Source organism: Lepidochelys kempii, chromosome 6 (genome assembly GCF_965140285.1).
Source record: "Lepidochelys kempii isolate rLepKem1 chromosome 6, rLepKem1.hap1, whole genome shotgun sequence".
NCBI lineage: Eukaryota > Metazoa > Chordata > Testudines > Cheloniidae > Lepidochelys > Lepidochelys kempii.
In genome coordinates this window covers 91,623,006-91,644,512 of record NC_136385.1, presented here as the reverse complement: position 1 = coordinate 91,644,512, position 21,507 = coordinate 91,623,006, and the positions used below count along the sequence as shown (strand labels likewise).

Genomic DNA, 21,507 nt, shown 5'->3' with positions numbered 1-21,507 from the left:
GCCCCTCTCCAGCCACTCCCCATCATTGAAGTTCCATTTCAGCGAGTAGCTGTGGATATTCTGGGTCCTTTTCCGAAAAAGACACCCAGAGGAAAGCAGTACATACTGACTTTCATGGATTTTGTCACCCGATGGCCGGAAGCAGTAGCTCTAAGCAACACCAGGGCTAAAAGTGTGTGCCGGGCACTAGCAGACATTTTTGCCAGGGTAGGTTGGCCCTCCGACATCCTCACAGATGCAGGGACTAATTTCCTGGCAGGAACTATGGAAAACCTTTGGGAAGCTCATGGGGTAAATCAGTTGGTTGCCACTCCTTACCATCAAACAAATGGCATGCTGGAGAAGTTTAATGGAACTTTGGGGGCCATGATACGTAAATTCGTAAATGAGCACTCCAATGATTGGGACCTAGTGTTGCAGCAGTTGCTCTTTGCCTACAGAGCTGTACCACATCCCAGTTTAGGGTTTTCCCCATTTGAACTTGTATATGGCCGTGAGGTTAAGGGGCCATTGCAGTTGGTGAAGCAGCAATGGGAGGGATTTACACCTTCTCCAGGAACTAATATTCTGGACTTTGTAACCAACCTACAAAACACCCTCCGAACCTCTTTAGCCCTTGCTAAAGAAAACTTACAGGATGCTCAAAAAGAGCAAAAAGCCTGGTATGATAAACATGCCAGAGAGCGTTCCTTCAAAGTAGGAGACCAGGTCATGGTCTTAAAGGCGCTCCAGGCCCATAAAATGGAAGCATCGTGGGAAGGGCCATTCATGGTTCAGGAGCGCCTGGGAGCTGTTAATTATCTCATAGCATTCCCCACCTCCAACCGAAAGCCTAAGGTGTACCATATTAATTCTCTAAAGCCCTTTTATTCCAGAGAATTAAAGGTTTGTCAGTTTACAGCCCAGGGAGGAGACGACGCTGAGTGGCCTGAAGGTGTCTACTACGAAGGGAAATGTGCTGGTGGTGTGGAAGAGGTGAACCTCTCCATGACCCTTGGGCGTATGCAGCGACAGCAGATCCAGGAGCTGTGCACTAGCTACACGCCAACATTCTCAGCCACCCCAGGACTGACTGAACGGGCATACCACTCCATTGACACAGGTAATGCTCACCCAATTAGGGTCCAACCTTACCGGGTGTCTCCTCAAGCTAAAACTGCTATAGAACGGGAGATCCAGGATATGTTACAGATGGGTGTAATCCGCCCCTCTGAAAGTGCATGGGCATCTCCAGTGGTTCTAGTTCCCAAACCAGATGGGGAAATACGTTTTTGCGTGGACTACCGTAAGCTAAATGCTGTAACTCACCCAGACAACTATCCAATGCCACGCACAGATGAACTATTAGAGAAACTGGGACGGGCCCAGTTCATCTCTACCTTGGACTTAACCAAGGGGTACTGGCAGGTACTGCTAGATGAATCTGCCAAGGAAAGGTCAGCCTTCATCACACATCTCGGGCTGTATGAATTTAATGTACTCCCTTTCGGGCTGCGAAATGCACCCGCCACTTTCCAAAGACTTGTAGATGGTCTCCTAGCGGGATTAGGAGAATATGCAGTCGCCTACCTTGACGATGTGGCCATATTTTCGGATTCCTGGGCAGACCACCTGGAACATCTACAAAAAGTCCTTGAGCGCATAAGGGAGGCAGGACTAACTGTTAAGGCTAAGAAGTGTCAAATAGGCCTAAACAGAGTGACTTACCTTGGACACCAGGTGGGTCAAGGAACTATCAGCCCCCTACAGGCCAAAGTGGATTCTATCCAAAAGTGGCCTGTCCCAAAGTCAAAGAAACAGGTTCAATCCTTCTTAGGCTTGGCCGGTTATTACAGACGATTTGTACCACACTACAGCCAAATCGCTGCCCCACTGACAGACCTAACCAAAAAGAAACAGCCAAATGCTGTTCAGTGGACCGAAAAGTGTCAGAAGGCCTTTAACAAGCTTAAAGCGACACTCATGTCTGACCCTGTACTAAGGGCCCCAGACTTTGACAAACCGTTCCTAGTAACCACAGATGCGTCCGAGCGTGGTGTGGGAGCAGTTTTAATGCAGAAAGGACCTGATCAAGAATTCCATCCTGTAGTGTTTCTCAGCAAAAAACTGTCAGAGGGAAAGCAACTGGTCAGTCACTGAAAAAGAATGTTACGCCATTGTCTATGCTCTGGAAAAGCTACGCCCATATGTTTGGGGACGGCGTTTCCACCTGCAAACCGACCATGCTGCACTGAAGTGGCTTCACACCGTCAAGGAAACTAACAAAAAACTTCTTCGGTGGAGTTTAGCTCTCCAAGATTTTGATTTCGACATCCAACACATCTCAGGAGCTTCTAACAAAGTGGCTGATGCACTCTCCCGTGAAAGTTTCCCAGAATCAACTGGTTAAAATCGTCCTTGAGATGTGGAAAATATTGTTAGTCTTTATGTACTTGGTAGTATATTTAGAGATGCATGTGTCTTATTAACTCTGTTTTTCCTAGAGCTCCAGGAAGAAATCCCAGCCAGTGTTTCACCCTAGCTGAGATTTGGGGGGCGTGTCATAAAAATAAAGGGAAGGGTAAACCCCTTTGAAATCCCTCCTGGCCAGGGGAAAGCTCCTCTCACCTGTAAAGGGTTAAGAAGCTAAAGGTAACCTCGCTGGCACCTGACCAAAATGACCAATGAGGAGACAAGATACTTTCAAAAGCTGGGAGGAGGGAGAGAAACAAAGGGTCTGTGTCTGTCGTAGTCGTCTTGGCCGGGGATAGACCAGGAATGGAGTCTTAGAACTTTTAGTAAGTAATCTAGCTAGGTATGTGTTAGATTATGATTTCTTTAAATGGCTGAGAAAAGAATTGTGCTGAATAGAATAACTATTTCTGTCTGTGTATCTTTTTTGTAACTTAAGGTTTTGCCTAGAGGGGTTCTCTATGTTTTTGAATCTAATTACCCTGTAAGATATCTACCATCCTGATTTTACAGGGGGGATTTCTTTATTTCTATTTACTTCTATTTTTTATTAAAAGTCTTCTTGTAAAACACTGAATGCTTTTTCATTGTTCTCAGATCCAAGGGTTTGGGTCTGTGGTCACCTATGCAAATTGGTGAGGCTTTTTATCCAACATTTCCCAGGAAAGGGGGGGTGCAAGTGTTGGGAGGATTGTTCATTGTTCTTAAGATCCAAGGGTCTGGATCTGTAGTCACCTAGGCAAATTGGTGAGGCTTTTTACCAAACCTTGTCCAGGAAGTGGGGTGCAGGGTTTTGGGAAGTATTTGGGGGGGAAAGACGCGTCCAAACAGCTCTTCCCCAGTAACCAGTATTAGTTTGGTGGTGGTAGCGGCCAGTCCAAGGACAACAGGTGTAATATTTTGTACCTTGGGGAAGTTTGATTTAAGTTGGTAAAGATAAGCTTAGGAGGTTTTTCATGCAGGTCCCCACATCATTCAGAAAAATTCTAGTGTAATGACACTGTCTCTCAGCCACGCTCCTGCCCCTCCTCAAGATATACACCCAAACCGACGTAGCGACTAGTCCTACAAACCCCTTCACAGGGGCAGGCAAGTTCTCTTTGGGCCCCCACCCCTTCCCAGATAGGATATGTGTGTCCCCTCGCTTTATCTCAGATTCGAGGGAAGAAAAAAAAGATAAGGGGCTAAAGCTGCTTCTTTCTCTCATCACCATTTTATTCTATTTCTGGTAGGGGAATATAAGCTACAGCCAACCCAGCTCTGTCCATTCACAGAGAGGGGGGAAAGCAATGCTCCTAAACTTAGTTATAGCCCAGCCCCTGTGATTGTCTGTAGACCCACACACAGAACCAAAAGTTTTCATGCCTCAGCTGGTGGTTAAACACCAATTACTGGCTGCTTCCAGAAGCTCCATGTTTTCCTTTGTTTCAAATAAACTCATGTGAGAAGATACTTTTTAAAGCTAAAACATTTCCAGCCAGACAGGAGGGACTGCCAGCATAGACATATCAACAGGTGACTACATGGCTCCCAAGAGAACCAGAAGCTGACACACTTAAAAACACAGGCATGGGAGCTGCCCATCTTTCCAGACCAGGTTCTGTCCTTCCCCTCTTCTCTTATCACTTCTCTTATCTCTTGTCACTGCAACTGCTGGAGGGGTTGCTAGCTCTCCCATTCTTCTCTGGGGATGGATTGGATTCCATGGACCTCTTGTTGGCTTAATAAATTACTCCAGGTGGAATTCTGCAGCAAAAATTTAAAAATTCTGCGCACAATATTTTAAAATTCTGCAAATTTCTGCATATTTTATTTGTCAAAATACCACCACATAATCATACCAATTTCAATTATTTTGGTAATTTATTTCAAAATACCTGTCAACAAGTATGTCTGTAACACAGACAACAAAACAGGTTCAGGAAATGTTTTTGATAAATAGATCCCTTACGAGACATATTAATACAGAACTTTGAGTAACAATTCATTTAAACTACAGAACTGTATTTCCTGCACCCCTCAGAAGCAGTGCAAAGGCTTGGGGGAGTCGGGGTAATGGAGTTGATGGGGGAGAGGGAAGTAATTGCTGGGAAGGCACCTGGGAGTGAACCTGGAGGGCTGTTGGGTGTGGGTGGGAGAAGTATGGAACAGTTTTTTGGGAGGGGATTGTTAAGAAGTTGGAGAGCCTCCCACATACAGACCCTGGCTGACCCCTAGCCTCTACCCCCGTCCTCATGTGTCCCCCAGCCCCTACTCAGCCACCCCCATCCCAGTGTGGCCCTGCATGCCAATTTAGCCAGCCCCCCCCCCCCCCCAGCCCAGTCTGAATTCCAGTCTGTGATCCCCCAGCAGCCCCATGTGTTCCACTCTGTCTGTCCCTTCTCTCCCCACCCCCGCATCCCGTGCCTCCTCACCTGGCCCCACAAGCAGGGCGCTGTGAGGAATGCAGCCTCTCCTCCTCTCTATTGGTTGCTAACTGCTACGGCCTGGGAGACGGATGCCTTCTGTTCTGGCACCACAGCAGTCCCTGGTGGGCAAAAGGCATGACTGCAGCACCTCTCCAGCAGAATGTATTTTCTGCAGGGGGTGGGGGAATTTGTGTGTGCACTTCTGTACTGAAAGGAACCACACTTTTCCAGAACTGACACCTAGTTCAGAGGGAGATTAATGAACAGCAATGATGCCTATTTCTTATCTAGCACTTTCATCAGTAGATCTCAAAGTACTTCACAATTTTAATGTGTTTGTCCTCACAACACTTGTGTGAGGTAGGGAAGCATTATTATTCTCATTTTACAGATTTAACCCCCATATTAGCAAAGGGCCCAGTTTATGAGTTAGGCCAAATATATTTTACAAGTTAGCAAGCATGTTCCATTTGCAGTGTCTCACTGGGAAGGATGGTTCTGTGACCAAAGTACAGAACAGGAGTCAGGAAATCTCTATGTTATTCCTGGCTCTGCCACAGGCTTCCTGCAAGATCTTGGACAAGACTCTGTGCCTCAGTTTCCCTTCCTGTAAAAATAAGGATGATGTGACTGATCTACCTGACAGGGTGTGGTGCTGAGATTGTTTGTAAAGCATTGGGAGAAGCTTTTCTGGAAGGCATTGGGATCCTCACCTCTCTCCACAAGGAGATGCACATGAATACTCAGCTCCTCACCATACTTCCCACTGGTGTCTTCTCGGAACACCATTACGTTCTTTCCAAACACAAAAAAGATGTTTCCCCCAACACCCCAGATACTCAAACATGCTCACTTAAGGGCACTATAAGCCTGGGGAGAGAGCTAGGAGGGAAGAGAAAATAAAATCCATGCAATCCCCCTCTGAAATAGTGAGATGATGTGGTGAGAAGAGTGTTATGTTGTGTGCCTAACCTTCTCTCAAGCCTAGCATGCAGTCAGTTAATGGGTTCTCAGTCTAGGTCCCAGTGGACAGGTGTCCAAGTCATAGAACTTACCAGTCCAGTGGACACCAATTGGCCAACCTTATTGGCAGTCTCACTGGAAAGATCAAGGTCTGAATGGACTGTGAAGAATGAATGTCCCGCTCCTCCTCACCCCATCCCTCCCTCCTCATCAGGGTTAAGGGGCACATTGGCAAGGCAGGGGAGGGGAAAGCTGGCATAGCAACAAGTGCTGTCCCCATTATGGGGACAGAGAACTTTAGAGTGTAGGGCTCACAGTGCTGCCCCTTTGACCAGCACAAAATTCATATGAATGCTTTGAATTTTACATAGGCAGTGAGAGCTCAAAGCCAGATATGTCCTGCACAATGGGAAGTAGCCTCTGGCCTGAGAGACAGGGTAAGGTGCCAGGTGACTGATACCCCAGCACACATGGCCTGCTCCAGCCACCCCAAGCAAGGAATATAGAACTCCAACCCCACCATTAATGCTGGTTTCCCCAAGACTGCTCTCTGCATCAGGAGCTCCAGCATCCCTAGAAGTAGCACTATGCCTCAGTTTGTTCAGCCATAAAGCAGGTACCAGAGCCCTAATTACACAGGTGTCAGATATGGGTTATTTCTCCAGCTGTTGCCCTCACAAAAAGAGCTGAGCATTGCCACTCCATCAGTGCCCTTCCTAAATCCTCTCCTTATACCACAGTTGCCACTGTTCAGCAAACATTGTTCTGTTGTTTTACTGTTTTAAAGCGAAGGTTTGAGGCCGGGGCTAATAATAAAAATAAATAATAATAATAATTTTTAAAAAAACCTGTTGCTCTGAATGGGAATTTCTGAGCCAGCTACAGATACAAGCTCTGGTGTCCATAACACCAGACAGGCAACAATCCTGCCACCTCTCTGCTCCCAGGTGAGTGATTAAAGACATGACAGGTTTCAGAGTAGCAGCCGTGTTAGTCTGTATTCGCAAGCTTATGCTCAAATAAATCGGTTAGTCTCTAAGGTGCCACAAGTACTCCTTTTCTTTTAAAGACATGGCCTGATTCCCACCCAGCTTCCCCCAGGGGCTGGGAATATATCAGCCACTAACACACACATTTTCTTCCAGGGGTGCTGGAATGATGGTTGCTGGGGGTACAGCATCCCCCACAGCTTGAAGTAGTAATAGCAACCAAATGCATCGCTTCCCTCATATACAGGGTTTACAGTTTGGTTCAATGGCTTTCAGCACCCCTACTATACAAATTGTTCCAGTGCCTTGTACTCATCCCCTGCCTTTGGGCTGGCCACTGACAAAGAGACTTGCTAGGCCCTCCCATTGCCCCCATCCCACTCACCGGCAGATGGGCTACCTATTGTCTTACAACTACAGGGGGCTTCTCTTGGCGGGTTGTTACCGGTCACTATCCTACAGGCAGACTAGTAACTTCCAGCAGGTACCATGAAATTTCAGGCAGAGCCTCTGCATTGGAGCAGACAGAGCAGCACAACAGAGAGAACATATGCAACTGCTAGGAACAGGTTGCAGACAACACCAGATCTGAGCAGTAAGAGTATTTGAAGGCCTCACACTTAACCCAGAATGCCAACATTTCCCCCAAGGAACTTATAGATAAGAGTAGCAACTGCTAGGAAAAAAACAAAAAAACAAACAAACAAACCAGATTATCCCTTGGAGGGGGACCAGAGGTATGTTCAAATGCATTTAAAAATCATCAAACAGGTCCCATAAAAATTAGATCAACTTAAAAATCATGTTTTTTTAAAATGAACATATTTTGGGTTTTTATTTGCCTTCTGGATTACCAGCTCTTAAGTAGTCACATTTTCAAGCTTTTCTCCACAGCCAACCAGTTTAGAAATTTAGTTTTAATCTTAGAGGGAGAAAAGGTGAGATTCTCATACTCCCTTGGCTTCAGAAGCTGGGGATTTAAAAAAAAAAAAAACAACTGGCACAAGATTCTCAATAAAATAGGGAGAACTGGCAAGACATTAAAGAATCCACCAAGTTTCAAGTCTGAATACAGTAACTGTTAGTTATCAGGAAACAGATAATTTTACAGACCTGTGGCGAACAAGCTGGCCAAATAATGGAGTCCTGCTCCAAAGAGCTTGCAGTCTAAAGGCACAAAGGAGTACCTGGTCTGTTCAGTTATGGGCCGAGGGTAGAACCCTTTTACAATCAGAATGAAATGTAGCTCTATAGAAGCCCATATAAACCAGTGCAAAATACACTGTTCCATCATTACAAGTTACATTTTACAACAGGGAAAATAAAGTAGTTTAATTGATCTGGGAATCCACTTCCCTCCTGCCCCCCGGGGACACATGGGACCCATTCTGGGAAGCATTGATCTAGGACCGCAAAAGGCTGATTCAGTGAGAGGGGAGCCCCTGCATGTGGAGTATGTGGCTCAGGACTACATTTCAATACCCAGACACTTGCTGGAGTCAACACCAGCCAAACTCTTACAAACAGCGTTCTGCAGCTCCCTAAAGTAACAGATGGAAAAGGGCAGGGCTCCTGTAGCACCACATGTAAGTTGAGCTATGTGAAGCTGGATATAATGCAAATACATTATAGGAACTGCATGATTAGAGGAAACATGTTCACACGCAAGACGGCCCAGAAGCCTCCCAACCCCCACAAAGCCCCCGCTATATGAACTACAGAAATAACAGAAGGTTACAATTGTTGCTAAATTCTGTGGTGGGCCAACCAGGTTGTACCACAGTTCAGCCCAGTATCCTGCTAAGACACTTTGCTTTAGCGCTGGTAGAGATCTAAGCTAAACGGTTTCTTAGCTTGGCTGTGACCTGTTTCAGACACATGCAAGTTCCACCACCACTGCTAAGCACTATTGTTTTGACTGCATAGACAGGCTGTGCTTGGACTGCCTGAAGTAAGGGTACTACCCAACCTTTGCTCAGGCAAACGTGTTGCCCTGTAGAGAGGAAAATAGAACGTATTTGGGCAACTGACCCTTTCACCACCACCATCTCCCAAATTAAAACCACCACAGAGGGGAGGAAAGAGAGACATTTCTCAGCCATTGTGACAAAAGCAGTGAGCAGCTAACGGTCTCCTGAGAAACAGTTCAGTCCTGAAGGCGAAAGCAGAAGCAGTTGAGGAATGTTGCCAAACCACATACGGACAGTTCCACAGGCTGGGAGTCGGCACTGTGTTCTATACAAATCACAGCTACCCTCAGCTCTCAGGATGTGTTCTATACAAATCACAGCTACCCTCAGCTCTCAGGATACCCAGCTCAAACACAACACACAATAGCTACAGCTTCTTCACAAACGCAAATCCAGATCCTGGCCTGCACATTACTGGGGAGAAAAGCAGGATTAAAAATGCAGCACTTGACTGTATCTGGGGAGCAGGAGGGGAGAAAGGGGTTGTCGTGGTTAGGTACTGGACTGTGACTCAGAGCTGGGTTCTGTTCCCAGATCTGCCCTAGATTTACTTCATGATCTTGGGCATGTCTCTGTGTCTCAGTCCCTCCATCTGTAAAATGGGGACAATGGTATTTAACTAGCACTCCAGGGTGTTGGTAATATACATGCATTCATGTTTGAAAGATTCTGATATTTTGGAGAGATGGGGGGCCACAGACCAAAGAAATAGATATAGATTAGATAGATAGGCATCACCTGGTTAAAAAGAGGCACCAAGCCCCCTTCCCTAAAAGACACCAAAGATAATCATGTCTCCAAGATGGGCTGTTAGCCTGCAAACACCTCCTGTCAAAGAAAGTTTTCTGAGTGAGGTTGGTTGAGAGCTGCTCCCAGATGATTGCTTCCCTATTGTAGGGAGATTAGTCCAGAGCAGAGAAATTGGCACCCCAGAATGCTCGGCAGCCTCCTTCATGCCTTGTCTGGGTACTCGTTCCAAGCAGGCATAGTGCTGCTCTACTCTTCTGCACCTTCATTAAGGCACATATCCAGACAGTCACCTCCCAAGTGCCAGGTTTACCATGGCACCAGGCTCCTTGGGCTGCAGTAAGGCCCCACCAGCTCTTCTCCGCCTCCCGCCCACTGCTCTCTCCTGCGGGGGCAAAAGCTTGGTCCTGCCAGCTCCTGAGACTCCTGCTGCAGGGTAGGCTCCGCCCGCACCCACCAGCAGCCAAGCTCCCCGCTCCCCTGCCTCTTCCCCCGAGCGTGCTGCATTCCCACCCCTCCCCCTCCCAGCACTTCCCCTGCCACTGAACAGCTGTTTGCCAGCACAAGAGAGGGGGAGGAGCAGGGCCTTAGCACACTCGGAGAAGGAGGCGGAGAAGAGGCATGGGCAGGACCTTGGGGAAGGGGGTGGAATTGGGGCAGGGTGGAGCGAAGACAGGGTCCCCACACTCCCCTACACATACCCCTTCCAGCCCTCTGCCATGAGCCGCTCAGGACAGGGGGCTGGGAACACCCCCACAACCCCAGCCCATACCCACAGCCCCCTGCCCAGACTCTTGCACCCACCTCACATACCCAGCCTTCCCCACACCCAATGCCCTGACTCCTGCACACACCCCACACACATCCCTATCCCCACCCTGAGCACCAAACAGGAGCTCCTGCACCACCACCACCACCCCCCACATTCCCACCTGCACCCCTCACACCAAACAGGAGCTGCCCTAGATAAGCACTCCACACCCCAGCCTCCTACCCCAACCCTGAGCCCCCTCCTGCATCCTAACTCCTGGCCAGACCCTGCACCCCAACCTCCAGCCTGCTCCTGCACCCTAACTTCCTCCCAGATCCTGCACCCCCAGCCCTGACTCCTGCATCCCCTCACACACTTCCAGACCTGACTCCTGCACCCCCCTCACACACACCCAGCCCCCTGCCCTCCCTGTCTCCTGCAACCCACCACACCCTCTGTCCCCCACAACCCCCTGGCCTCCCTGACTCCTGCACCCCCCCACATACACCCCTTGCACCAAATGGGAGCTGCCACAGGTAAGCACTCCACACCCCAACCTCCTGCCCCAACCATGAGCGCCCTCCCTCACCCTGACTCCTGGCCAGACCCTGCACCCCAACCCCCAGCCTGCTCCTGCACCCTAACTCCCTCCCAGACCCCACACCCCCAGCCCCCTCCTGCACCCTAAGTCCCAGCCAGACCCCACACCCCAACTCTTTTTTTACATTCTTTTTATAAAGCGCTCTTATCCAAAGCACTTTACAATAGTTAGCTAACAGTACAAACAATATTTGTAAAGATCATTAAATGGTCCGCCAAGACCCCCAGCGATTTTCAAGTCTACAAGAACAATCAAGGTACCTCACTTTATTTTTATTTACTTGCTATTACTTACAGGAGGAATATGAAGAAAAAAAGAATGAAAAAAAGAGGCGGGGGGGTGATAAGAGAGAATGTTCTTTTTCTTGGCTGGGTCCCAAGAAGGGGCCCCAAAAATGAAGCTGAGCTCAGGGCCCCACTAACTCTAAATCCGCCACTGGGACTGACTCCTCCCACACAGCTCCCCACGCTGCAGCCAGGGGCTGACCTCCCACTCCTCAAGCTGTGCATGCCGCTGCCAAGACAGGGGCTGACCCCGCCCTCGCCCCAGTTCCCCGCACCATTACCAGGAGCTGGGGCTAACACCCTCCCCTCACTGCTACCAGTGGCTGGGGCTGGCCCCTAACCCCCCCAAGCTCCATTCTGGCTGGGGCTGACCCCCCAAGCCCTGCTGCCTGACACCTCGCATCACCACCCCACACACACACACACATTCCTCCACGCCCCTCTAGGGGGGCGCATCGGACAAACTGGGCTTTTGTTCAATTGCTCTTGCCAAAAGCAAACGGGATAAATGCCCGTTTTTGTCAAAAAAGTCAAGATGGCTGGGACAGAGCTTAAAAAGGGAACTGTCCTGGCCAAATGGGGATGTATGGTCACCCTATCTACAGGCAAATGGGTCCTGAGGGAGTCTGGCCAGGGCAGGGTGCAAACCCTGGCCTGGCTTATCATGCCACTCCCGAGAGGCCGGAGAGATTCCCCGCCTTGGCACTGGACCGGCCCCGGCCACGCTGCCAGCTCAGCCTGGCAGACACGGTCACGTTCCACAAGGGCCGGTGAGTGTGGTCAGGGGGCAGGGTGTGAGGGAGTGTGTCTCTGGAGGAAGTCTTGGGGCGGGGGGCTGCTGGCCAGTGGGGGAATCTCTTGGGGGGCAGTGAGAGAGGTCTGTGTGTTGGGATGCTGGGCAGTGGGGGGGATCTGAGTGGCATGCTGTGTAGTTGTTGTGGTGGGCTGTGGAGAAGTACATTGGACAGTAGTGGTGTGGCCGTGTGGGTGGGTGCTGGGCAAGGATAGTGGTGTGCAGGCCACTGTGCATTTGTGGTGGTGGTCTTTGTGGGGGGCTGCTGGGCATAGCAGTTCTGGGGGACGCTGGGCATAGGTAGTCGGGGGCTGTGTGGCATGGCATGGGCCCACCCCCGAGGGGAAGGAGCATGCTGGCAGCACAGGGCTGGGCAGGCCAGTGTGCATCTGGCAACTGCCGGTTTGTATACAGTGCCCTTGCTCTGGGCTGGGTGGAGCAGGGACGGTCCCACCATGTTATGCCCCATTGCCCCTGGCTGGCCCCTTGCTCTGGGGACCAACCTCCCCACATCATGCTCCTTTGCCCCCATGGGGGCCCACAAATATGTTTGGCGCCAGGCCCACAAAAGGTTAATCCAGCTCTGCACCTCCCAAATCTCTCTGTGTGTTTCTAGTGCATTTATCACCACAGCAGCAAGAGGCCATGGACTCTCAAGCTTGGCAGATTTACCACAAATGAGCCAGACAAATTCCAGTTAAATCCCTCTGAATTAACATGAAGCTGTAAGATGGTGCAACAAATGGTCCCTATTGCTCTCCTATAGTTAATCATCCAAAACACTCAGTAAGCACAGATGGAAAAGGTCTGGTGGCCTCTCTAGGGTTTCAGAGTTTACAGGCCTACTGAATGCTGCATCTCTGGCTTTGCCGAGTTTCATTGGCTCACTCCATAGATAGATTCACCTGCATCACAAACTTCAGTTCCAGTAGCTGAATTATTTCAAGTAGAGAAAGGAGTCCCAGCTGCCTGCTGGGATCCCAGAGTTTGACAATAGGCTTGGGATTTGAGTATGAGTGTGAAGCACTTGCCAGATCCAAGCATAGTAAGTACATGCAGGTCGGGTGCAAGATGCATCCAAAAGTTCTGCTGATACAACTCAGTCCATGCCTGTTATTCTACATCTGGGCCCTTATACCCCTCTGCCAACACACCTCAGCTCTGTCCCATGGCACTCCCCTGCTAGACTTCTCACACAGTGACTAATAATCATGCTACGTTTTTGTGTGGTGGTTTAGGAGGAGGAAAAATGGAAACGAAATTGAACTAATTTCCCTTCATTTTTATGAACCAAGACTGCACTTGAACTCAGGCCCCATGAGATGAAAAGCTCGGGCTTGGGGCTCTTGTGTATCTCCATCATCACTGGAAAAGAAACATCAAGACTTATATCTCAATAGCCAGAGCTGTCCTGGGAACAGAATAAACTCCCTGGCTCCCACTCCATCACACTTCTGCTTCTTGTGACCTTGTTGACATCATAGAAGTCCCTTGCTCTGCACCAGTCACTCTGAGCCTCCCAGTTCCACTCCTGCTGTATTTGCCTTTGACCCAGCTCAGAGTCAGGGAAATCTCCCAGTTTATAACAGCAACAGCATGATGTAGCAACATCCCAGCATGAGAGCAGAGCCAGCAAGCAGGGATGTGGGGGGAGGAAGTGAGCTGTAGCTTAAGAAAGCTTATGCTCAAATAAATTTGTTGGTCTCTAAGGTGCCACAATTCCTCCTTTTCTTTTTGCGGATACAGACTAACACGGCTGCTACTCTGAAACCTAGATCTGAGAGCAGTTTTTGGCTAGGCAGTGGATGCTGAGAGGGTCAGTGGAGATGCTCACTCTTTGGAGAAGGGGTGAGGAATGCATCACTTTCAAGGACTCTCTACAACTACACAGAAAGCAAACAGTACTAATGTCTGAGAGGCTTGGGGCAGCCCCTCCACTCCCCGAAAGAAATACTGCAGTCATTCAGAGAGCTCCTCTGCAGACCAGAAAGTCAGCTGCTCTGAGCCTATGCTGTGGCTCTGTCTGAGGTTGGTGTGTGTGGCTGGGAGTAGGAACTCAGATGAAACACAAAGGAAGGTTTATCTCAGGCTCCAATGCCTAGACTGTTTATAGAAATCTAAGCATTCCCAGAGAAGCCACATCTTTGCCTGGCCCTGACACACCCTCCAACGTGGGCCCAGACACTCCCTGCAAATTAGAGACCAGAATGTACAAGTGCTCATTAGAGTGTTCTCTAATCTGAGTGCTCTGACGCCCCCCACTTTCCTGCAGAAACTGGAAGCGTGGCTGCCAGAGGAGGCTGGGTAGGCTACCTCCTGCCCCTTTGTGGTCCCACATTAACGCCATACCTGCTCTAATGGATATAATCCATGGTGAAATCTGGCACAGACTCTGGCGCATAGGCACTGACTCCAGGGGTGCTCTGGGGCTCAAGCACCCACCGAAAAAAAAAAATAGGGGGTGCTCAGCATCCACCAGAAACAACTGTTTGGCAGATGGCAGGAGGCACTTGGGGGAGGGCAGAGAAGAGCGAGCAGCAGGTGCGGGGCTTCGGGGGTAGAGTGGGGGCAGGAAGAGGTGGAGTGAGGGCAGGGCCGTGGGGAAGGGACAGAGTGGGGGCGGGGCCTCAGAGTGGAGCGGGGGTGGAGCACCCACCAGAAAAAATAAAAGTTAGCACCTGTGCTCTGGAGGGAAGGGAAGTCTGCCTCACTTCCCAATTAACTATTCCCCTGTTCTGCCCACACCCAAATCAGACCTCATTTAGAAGGCGGGAGATGCTGAGCTAGTAGAGAAAAATAATAATGATTAGTAGGTTGCTTGAAGGAGCAGAAACCCTCAGCATGGGATCCTGACCATTTATCAGGCTTTTAGGGGAAAGCATTATTCTGCAGTGAAAACTCTTCAGGCAAGGTGCACCCGTGCAATGAGATGTTAAGCAGAGTCGTAGGCATGGTACAAACAGTGCTGCGAAGTCCCCCTGTACAGAAGCAACTGATCCGTGATTGGGGTGTTACAGACCAGCTAATCAGAGTGGGGCTAGGATTCGTCCCTGATACACAAAAATCCTGGTTTTCCCCAGGCAGCTTCCACCTCGGAAGCCCTAAAACACCAGCTGCAGTGCAGTCCAGCCTCCTCAGAGTCAGCACAGTGACTCCACCTAAGAACACATCAAGTGGCTGCATTCTCCCCAGAGCCAAAAATCAAATCAACCTAAGTCAATAAAACTCTCCTTCTTACTATGACATTCCCCTGGTGTTATCCAGGCTGGTGATCTGCTAGGTTACTCCAGTCCTTGACTCTGGGAGCCAGCCTTCCCCTGATCTGCTATGAGAACCCACCACTCCTGGGCTGTTCACACAGCCTCTAGCATGTAAGCAGCTCCTTGGATTGTGCAACCGAATGACACTAGCCAATATCTCCGGTCCCAGACACAGTCCTAGGAACCTCCATCTTGCAGTGTCCAGTTATGCCCACTGGACGCTGCAAGCTTATATGAGTTTGTCAATTTAACAAAGAAATTGATATGCACCAGGCTTGTTATCCCAAAGGGAGTCTCTGACATGCTTCAAACCAAATGCACTGCTTCAGGTAGAATAAACAAACAGATTTATTAACTACAAAAATAGATTTTAAGTGATTATAAATCAAAGCACAATAAGTTGGATTTGGTCAAATGAAATAAAAGCAAAACGCATTCTAAGCTGATCTTAACACTTTCAATGCCCTTACAAACTTAGATGCTTCTCACCACAGGCTGGCTGGTTGCCCTTCAGCCAGGCTCTCCCCTTTGATCAGGGCTTCAGTCGCTTGGTGGTGATGTCTGTAGATGGAGGTGGAAGAGAGAGGAAGAGCATGGCAAACGTCTCATCCTTTTATGATGTCCTTTCTTCCCTCTTGGCTTTGCCCCCCACTTCAGAGTCAGGTAAGCATTACCTCATCGCAGCCCCAAACTGACCAAAGGAACGCGGGTGACTCACTCGAGAGTCAACAGATCCTTTGTTGCTGCCTAGGCCAGTGTCTTTTGTTCCTGTATGGCTGGGTTGGGTTTGTCCCACACATGCCCTGATGAGGTGTGAACTGCCCCTCTGCTTCTGGAAAGTTTTTGCCTGGGTTTATTTTAAGCCATGAAGGCACATTTTCAGCCTCATAACGATATACATGAAATTACAACCTATAACATTACTGTAACAACAATTACTATCGGTTTCAGAGTAGTAGACGTGTTAGTCTGTATTCGCAAAAAGAAAAGGAGTACTAGTGGCACCTTAGAGACTAACCAATTTATTTGAGGATAAGCTTTCGTGAGCTACAGCTCACTTCATCGGATGCATTCGATACATCCGATATAGTGAGCTGTAGCTCATGAAAGCTTATCCTCAAATAAATTGGTTAGTCTCTAAGGTGCCACTAGTACTCCTTTTCTTTTAACAATTACTATAACATCACTATAAAAACAATGCTCAGTGCATCATAAGCCCTCTGAAGACACCCGACATGACAAACTTTGCATTGGATATCACACAATCATTTTACAAGGATGAACAAGGGAGTGCTGGGTGTTTCCCCAAGGTACAGAGCCTCACACTGACCTATCCACATCAATGTCTTCAACTACTTGTAAGAGACAGAATAAGGGCAGAGGAAAAAGCTTCCCACAGATAGACACGCACTCTTCTCCTGCAGTGTCCTTACTCCAGACCCATCAGTTGTGTCTTTCCCTGGTGTCAGAACATGCATGACCTGAGTAGCAGGGCAAGAACCAGAAGCAGGGTCCAGCCCCAGTCTGATACAGAAGCAGACTCCAGAGGTGGAAGCAGGAAAGAGGAATCATAGAAATGCAAACAGATGCTCTCACCTTATGCTAACAGAAAGAGAGAGGATCGTACATAGAACAACCTGAAATTCTTTTGATTTTCTACAGTTGTTTGTTTTATTTTCAGAAATTTCTTGTTATTTCATCTTATCTATTCTCCCCGCCCCACAGGTTGAGTCCAGCCCCTGGGGAGGTGGAAGACCAAGGGCAGGGGGAACGGTAGAGGGTGTTGGGTCCTGCCCCAGGGAACGGGGAGACCCTGGGGGTGGGTTGCAGAGCAAGCCCATCCCACCGTCACCCAACAGCAGTGTCTCCTGCCCTGGGTGCTGGGCCCAGCTTCCCACCTTGGGGTCACACTGCCGCTCAGGTTTGGCCCGGTTGCTCCTCTGTGGTGATGATGGGGGGACTGGACAGGACAAATTTGAGTGAGTGGGGCTGTGACCCATGCACCAGGTCACAACACTACTCACTCATATTTGCCCCAGTGAGCTACCTCATCAGGGAGCCGGACAAACCAGAGAAACGCTATGACCATGGACCACAACGCAACAGCCAGAGCAGGGAGACAGGCCCAGCCCGTTGAGACAGGAGCTGTCGCTGTGGGGTTTTTCATTTTATTTCACATTAGCAAAAAACACAAAGCTCTGATTATACCTCTCCCTCTTGGCAACAGCTAATCTTGTGCCCCTTGCACTCCACATAACAAGCAGCTGCCAGCAAGCCCAATGGGAGCAAATAAACGTGGTCACAGCTCAGTAGTTCAGAGGTTTAAACAAGGGTGAAAATGAGCAGCCCAGACTGTCAGGAAGAACAGCTGATTACCAGATTTCTTCCTATGGCTCCTTACCAACGATCAATGTAACCCCGGAGGATTTTCAGAACTTACAAGGAAACAATCTCGTTAGCAAGCTAAATATTTCTCCTGCGCTCACCACTGGGCGCTAATGGTGTTTAGAGAAAGACTCAGTCCCAAGGCTCAGTCCCCTGGGTCTCAAGGAATAAGTTTGTTCAGCCCTTAAAGTGAAATGACAAATCCTGGTTGGGTGCCCCTGCGCATGCGCACACACGGTCACTGTGGAACTCCACTATCAAGTAAGCTACAGATTACAGGTGACATTGTCAGGATCTCAGCAGAGATTCCTCCACACAGCATGGCAATTCTGAAGCATGTTTATTGTTTTTACACTGCTTGAAGAATTCAGTAGAAGGCTATTAAGAATAGGCTGCTCTCCCTATTTTCTTCCTCTAGGACACAGAGCCTCAGGAAAAATCATTACATGCTGATCTTTTGGGTTTATGGCCAATGAAGTGCTACCAACACTTCAATAAGGGGCTCCCATAAAGATCCTTCTGAAATAAGCCCTGTACCATGTCCCAGGAGTGCGAGTATTTGCAGGGGAAAGAATGGGGAAATCTATTCATTTCCCCATTTGGACAAAATGCTTTTTGAAAAGTAAAGTGGGAGAAAGCAGTACTGTGCAAACAAATGAATCTGATGGGCCTTTGCTGGAAGTGGTTACACTTTATTTCTAGAAACTCCCGAGTCTATTGACAGTGTTTGATTTAACAGTGATCAGATCATGGCATTTGAAGTGAAAAGTCAGGTGAGACCCTGTGAATGGGACCAAGGGCAGAGAATTCGATTCTCTCTACTGGAATTTTTTTTTAAATTACACCTGAAATGTGGTGCAATCAGATTCATTTACTGATTTGCTTTTCAGAAGCAACTTTGAGCTCCAGGAATAAGGCATATTGAGCAGGGATGACTTAGTAGCATCCAGACTGGATGCAATTCCAGCAGAGGTAGTAAATCAGTGTGTGTGTGTGGGGGGGGTGTTGTTGGACTCATCATTTAATGCTCTACATGCTTCCGGGGCACTACGTGGTGTGAGGCACCCACACACCCAGCTTCCTTCTCAAATCCATGAGACACTCCTACTGGGCAGGGAGGACATCATGTACTGTGCCACTGCTTCATACACAGAACTATATATTCAAAGTAGACTGAATGCCAAACCATTCCTATTGCACCCCACCCATGGTCTGAACTAGATAAAATCTGGGACACTGCCTACGCACTGAAGACGTGCCAGTCCAATAGTTAGTGTTTGGTTTTAGTGATCCTCTGCTTTTAATATTCATACAGCATGAATTGCCTTCCAAAGCCATGTTGTAATATTGCTGATGCATTTATTTCATGCAATGTGCATCATTGAGGCATTCAGGTGCAAGGGTCAAGAAGTGATTTCCCTGTTCTGGTTTCAGAAGTTAGAAAAAAATTCTTTTCCTTTCAAGTGTGAACTGGCTGCAGGTGAAGAATGTTACATCTTGTAGGAATGTCAATCACAACCACCTCACTGACCTGCCTTGGCATTAAAGTGCTTAGAAGAGTTTGCTCCATTCTTGTGCAAAGAAGCAAAGTCTCTGCCTAGCATATTTTATTGGGGAAACTCATTGCCTTACTATGGATCAACAAAACCAGAGACAGAAAAATCAGAGGAAGAGCTATGAGATAAGGCCCAACACGACTGCTCCCTTTGACACATTTTCTAGCTTTTTTTCTAGTCTAATTTTAAATATCACAAGCAATAAGGCTCCCATTTTTTTCTCTGGGAAAAAATATCACAGCCCAATACACCCCAGAATCTGAGAGTTTCCTGATATTTCAACCTAAATTGTCCTTCTCAATATCATCCTGTTCTTCCCAATTATACCCCCTTGTACCATGCTAAATAATCCTTCTCCCTCGGTTGGATTAGTAGAGTTATGTTTCTCTCGAAGCAATATCGTAGCCAAGCTAAGTATATTTCCTGCCAAATATACAAATCATATTTTTCCCAGATGAATCTCTGCCTGTTATTTCTAATGTCGCTAGGTCTCTCTGTATTTCTTGTCCTCCCTGGAGATTGCAGCTCTTCCCAATTTAGTGTCACCGGTGAGTTTCATTACTTCTCCACCCCACAACTTTAATGGGCGCACCATAGGTTCCAAGCATTTAGGGAGGAGGGGCCTGGTTCCCAGGTTACCTGGTTCCCAAAGACAGCGATGGAGCAGGCAGTAGAGACCTCATGGGACCCGAACCAGATGGAGGCGATGCGCGAGGGCATGCCCAGAATGAAGACCTGCGCCACCGAGCAGATGACCTGCCCCAGGACGGTAACAGGGAAGAGGTGCGGCTTCATGCTGCCCAGCTTCACCCAGGCGCCTAGACAGTTGAAGGCAGAACCGGCGAGGGCGATGAGGCGGAGGCCCCTCTTGTCCAGCAGCCAGGCCACAGGGAAAAGAAGGGGGATGTAGGTGAGCATGTAGCACATGGAGAGCCAGTCGATGGCGAAGGTGCTCACGCCGTAGAAGTGCACGAAGATGTTGTTGATGCTCCCGTACTGGATCCACTGGAAGGCATTGCAGAGCGAGTAGCAGCTGAACAGCAGCACCACGGGCCAGCGGCGTAGGGACAGGCGCACCTCGGGGGGCGCCCCGGGGGCAGACCCACTGGGGGTCTCGGCTTCCACTGACCCAGGCACCGGCTTCACCCCCTGCAAGAGCTTAGGCGTCTCTGGATACATCAGCCCCTTCTCGCCGGGCTCCGGCCCCCCGCTCACCACGGCCTCCCCGGAAAACGCCGGGCAACACGGGCTCCCCTTCCCCAGGGCAGCGCTGTCCCGCATCGTGTGCCCGGCTCCTGCCGGCCCCCACCCCGCTCCGTATGGGGTCGCCGGTCTCTGCGCCGCGCCGCGCCCCGCCCCTCGCCCCGCCCAGCGCGCCCGGCTGGTCCCGCTCCCTCACTCCTCCGAAACTGTCGCTGTCAGCACAACGCCATTCCGCCGGGCCACGTCGCGCTAGTTTGCTCTCACAGCGGTGCTGTGATTGGCCACCTGGCCAACGGGGCCTCGCCCCCTCCGCGCTGACTGGCTGAGATGATCCCTAAGGCGCGCTGTCCCTCAGTTACCATGGCAACCATGCCGAGCCTGCCCGCTGGGGCTCGTGCAGCTGAGGCTGCCCCTACAACGCCAGGCTCTGCAGGGTCCCCTCACCCGCCCTCGCCTGGGCCCCACCGGACACTCCCGGGAAGAGTCCAAACAACCTACAGGACCTGGCCTTTGATCCCGGAGACGCGGGGGAATGGCGCACGCCCCAAGGGTCCCACCCTGGGGTCCATCGCGGGCTGCAGGCTGGCTAAGGGGGCAGTTCAAAGGAAGGCTCTGGCAAGACACTGCTAGAGATACACAGCCCACCAATAAAACGACTTCTACAGCAATGGGCAGTGCAACCCGACCCATTTGCGATGCAGGGCAGTGAAGCCTGGGGCTCAGCTTTAACAGCTGCTTACACGGATTGTGATTAAAAAAAAAAATCCTATGAACCCTTCCCTTCTGCAGTTAAGAAAATAATCACTCTGCCTACAGCGGAACACCAGCAACAGTGACTACATAGCAGAACTGGGTCACCTCCCCATCCATCTGGTGCCATCTCAACTAAAGCCACTGCAGAGTACCAAAAACAACGAGGAGTCCTTGTGGCACCTTAGAGACTAACAAATTTATTTGGGCATAAGTTTCCATGGTCTAGAACCCGCTTCATCAGATGCATGGAGTGGAAAATACAGTAGCAGGTACATATACATAGTACATGAAAAGATGGGAGTTGCCTTACCAAGTTGGGGGTCAGTCTAAGGAGACAATTCAATTAACAGTAGAGTCCCAAGGGAGGAAAAATCACTTTTGTAGTGGTAATGA

General features: G+C 49.3%; 1 protein-coding gene across 9 annotated transcripts in view; it reads right to left on the bottom strand.

Moving 5' to 3' along the window:
• The window catches only part of FLVCR2 (FLVCR choline and putative heme transporter 2), a 66,216-nt gene extending 45,725 nt beyond the window's left edge, over nt 1–20,491 (bottom strand). For all 9 annotated transcript variants that reach the window (XR_012159501.2, XR_012159496.2, XR_012159498.2 and 6 more), the window contains exon 1: nt 19,798–20,491. Coding sequence is in view for 4 of the 9 variants with exons in the window: in XM_073349228.2 (XP_073205329.1) it covers nt 19,798–20,439 (642 nt within the window). In the remaining 5 variants the exon portion in view is untranslated. The remainder of the gene's footprint in view (nt 1–19,797) is intronic.
• Between the last annotated feature and the right edge of the window lie 1,016 nt (nt 20,492–21,507).